The sequence below is a fragment of the Ochotona princeps genome, chromosome 6 (assembly GCF_030435755.1).
Source record: "Ochotona princeps isolate mOchPri1 chromosome 6, mOchPri1.hap1, whole genome shotgun sequence".
Classification (NCBI taxonomy): Eukaryota; Metazoa; Chordata; class Mammalia; order Lagomorpha; family Ochotonidae; genus Ochotona; species Ochotona princeps.
Window position 1 is genome coordinate 63,648,951 of NC_080837.1, and position 3,480 is coordinate 63,652,430.

Here is a 3,480-nt window from a genome sequence, read left to right on the forward strand (position 1 = left end):
AATGTATTTTGAGATGTAAAAGTGATGGCTTGCTCCTACATTTATCCACTTTGGTTTAATAGAAGAATAGAAAATGGGTATTACCATTACAGTCAGTTTCTTTTGAGAAGTTTGTGATGCTAATATGTACTTATTTCCTTTAGGCCTGCAGTGTCCTGGAGGATTCCAGAACTTCAAGTACATATTGTTCCAGTTCAAGACCATCTTTGACTGGGACATATACTTCTCTTGGACTTCAGCAGGAAAGAGAAAAAACCTACATCCTTGTAGATAGTCGTGAAATCTCTTCTGGTTTAGAAGTAATCTCTTCCCTGAGAGCAGTTCAAGGATTACAAGTAGAGGTTTGTCCTCTTAATGGCTGTGATTACATTGTGAGCAACCGCATGGTGGTGGAAAGGAAGTCCCAGTCCGAGATGTTAAACAGCATCAGTAAGAACAAGCTGATAGAGCAGATCCAACACCTGCAGAGCATGTTTGAAAGAATATGTGTAATTGTGGAGAAGGACAGAGAAAAAACAGGTTTGTTTAAATACCTTTGTTTATAAGACAATGAGGGAACTGGACTATCTGTTTTTAAATTTTTTAATTTTAATATTTATTACAAAGCTGAAAGGTTTGCAGGCTCATGTGGCCTCTGATTAGGATGGAGAGAACAGGAGACATACTTCCATTTTCCTCCTCTTTCCAACGGGCAGGAAGGGAGAGTGGTAGCCGGGGAGAAATATAACAACACTTATTACAACATTTAGCAAGACCTTAGTGCTAGTATGAAAAGCTTCGAGATGAATAGGTGTTAATCTTCATGAAGTAATTGTCTAAGGATATAGGTTGCAGAGAGCTGTGCTGTTCAAACCATACTTTTCCTCCAGATACTTGACAATCACTATTATTTGGCTATAGGGGTTTCTTACTAGTAGTAGCATGTGGCACTATTAACGATATTGACTTTTGAATGTTAAAAATATAAAGTATACTGATTCCACTTAACATTTGTTACTAATGTTTGCCTTGTCCTAAAACATTTAGGAGATACGTCAAGGATATTTAGGAGAACAAAGACTTATGACAGCCTTCTGACTTCCTTAACTGGCGCGGGAATCCGCATTCTTTTTAGTTCCTGCCAAGAAGAAACAGCAGAATTACTAAAGGAGCTGTCTCTCCTGGAACAGCGAAAGCATGTTGGTATTCATGTTCCAACAGCGGTCCAGAGTAGTCAATGTGAAGCACTACAGTTTTATTTAAGTATTCCTAATATAAGTTATATAACTGCATTAAATATGTGTCACCAGTTTTCATCTGTGAGAAAGATGGTTAACAGGTATGTCCGTTTTATTAGGTTAATTTTTTAAATTGACACATGTATACATGTTGTTGGGGTTTAGGATTGTATATAAATTTTTTGGTATGTACATATAGTGTATATAATATGTCAGCGTGTACACAAATCAAGGTAATCCCTATTTCTGTCTCATTTATCATTTCTCTGTTAGGGACCTTCAGGTCTTCTAGTCACTTTGAAATATAAGTAAAATATTGAACATTGTATTTACCCTACTCTGCCACAGAATACAACAAATTAAATCCTGTTTCGGTAACTTGTTACCTAACCTCTATCCATTCTCTCCAGGCCTTTTCCTAATGTCTAATGGCCATTATTACTCTTTTCTGTGACATCAGTGTATTTTTATGCCTTGCTTATTTTATTTAAGTTCCATCTGTGTTGCCAGACTTCTATTATATTTCATGGTAAAGTAGTTTTCTACTGTATTTGTATGCATTTTCTGTATCTATTCATTCGAGCAACACTGTGGCTGATTCTGCATATTGGCTATTCTATGTGGTGCTGGAAGAAACATGAGAATATCAGAGCACAATCAACTTGGAAGGCAGATGTCTCTAATTAAAGTGACTTCATGAATTTAGTTATGTATTTATTAAAATTCTTCGATGATTTGAAAAGGGAGTTGGTGGGGAGCAAGAGGGCATGATGCTGTACCAGGCTAATCTTCCAGATTAAGTCCTGGCTGCCCCACCCAGATCGAGCTTCCTGCTAATGTGCCTGGAAGAGCAGAAGCTGGTCCAAGTCCTTGGGCCCTAAATCCACATGGGATACCTGGCTCCCAGGTTCAGACCAGCCCAGCTCTAGCTGTGGCAGCCATTTGAGTGGGGAGTGAACCAGCAGATTAAAGATCTTGGTGGCTCTCCTTTTTATATAATTTTCAAGAAAAATAAATGTTAAAGAATGTATTTGAACTTATAATTTGATTAGTTTTTTGAAAAACCTCCACATACTTTTCCAGTTTATAGCTAATTTGCATTCCCAGCAATAGAGGTATCAGTTCCAAGTAACAGAAACATGTTTTAGTTTTCTTTAATGCTACACTTCTGTTCACTGGATGTATAACCTAAGCACTTAGGAAGAGATTATTTGCTTAAATCTGCTGTTTTGTGTTCTTTAAAATTAAGGGTTTTTCTAAGTTGGAGTGTAATGTTCCTTTTTTATTGTTTTGCCATTTTTCAGCTCACCTCAAGAAATCTCCATGTGTGCACAAGTAACTCATCAAAAGGCTGAGGAGATCTATACATATATTCACTATGTGTTTGACACTCAAATGCTGCCCAGCGATGTAAAACAAGAGACTAAAATCTGACACATCATCAGGTAGCCCAAAGGACTCGTCATACTAAATGCACTTCAGTAATGATTGCAGCAGTTTTGGAGGATCACTTAAAATATGTAAATGAGCCTAACTTTGAATATTGTTTTCTATTGTATATTTTTATTCATGTATATTATATAAATTATTTAAAGTGAAAAACCGAATGTTCTGTAATTATTTTGACTATATTTTGTGTGACAGTTTTTTTTCTGGTTGATCATGACCAGTTGATATATTTAAGATTAAATTTATTTTTATCAGAAAGGCAGATATACAGAGAAGAAGATACAGAAAGATCTTCTATCCGCTGGTTCACTCCTCCAGTGGCTGCAATGACCAGAGTTGAGCTGATCCAAAGCCAGGAGCCCAGAGCCTCTTCTGAGCCTCCCATGCGGGTGTAGGATCCCAAGGCTTTGGCCCTCCTCGACTGCTTTCCCAGGACACAAACAGGAAGCTGGATGGAAAGTAGATGGGTATTTCTTCCTCTCTGTATATCGCCTTTCCAATAAAAATAAATTAAAAAGCTTCTCTTGGATGTAGTGGCCACTAGTACTACCCCTGTGCCATCTGTTCTCCCTGCACTCAATGCAGCAACATTTTGTTGAAAGTGTTTTAAAGCCTTGTTTTGGATAATTTGCTTAAAGTAAACAGACTCAAGAGAATTAACTGTAAATTTTAATACTGAAAAAATAAAATTACAAATGCCTACATAATTCTCCTTAAAATCTTGTTAACCAGGTACAGCAATCAGGAATGTTCTGTAGGGTATTTTGACTACAAAGAAAGTCCCTAAAAATGTTCACACATTTTCAAATTAAGA

The 3,480-nt window shown here is 36.8% G+C and overlaps 1 protein-coding gene across 1 annotated transcript in view; it reads left to right on the forward strand.

Moving 5' to 3' along the window:
• Window positions 1-3,480, forward strand: part of FANCM (FA complementation group M) — a 54,556-nt gene that overhangs the window by 47,005 nt on the left and 4,071 nt on the right. Inside the window, exons 22-24 of the mRNA XM_058666385.1 lie at window positions 152-519; window positions 1,027-1,318; window positions 2,522-2,662. Coding sequence (XP_058522368.1) covers window positions 152-519; window positions 1,027-1,318; window positions 2,522-2,651 — 790 coding nt within the window. The 3' untranslated portion in view covers window positions 2,652-2,662. The remainder of the gene's footprint in view (window positions 1-151; window positions 520-1,026; window positions 1,319-2,521; window positions 2,663-3,480) is intronic.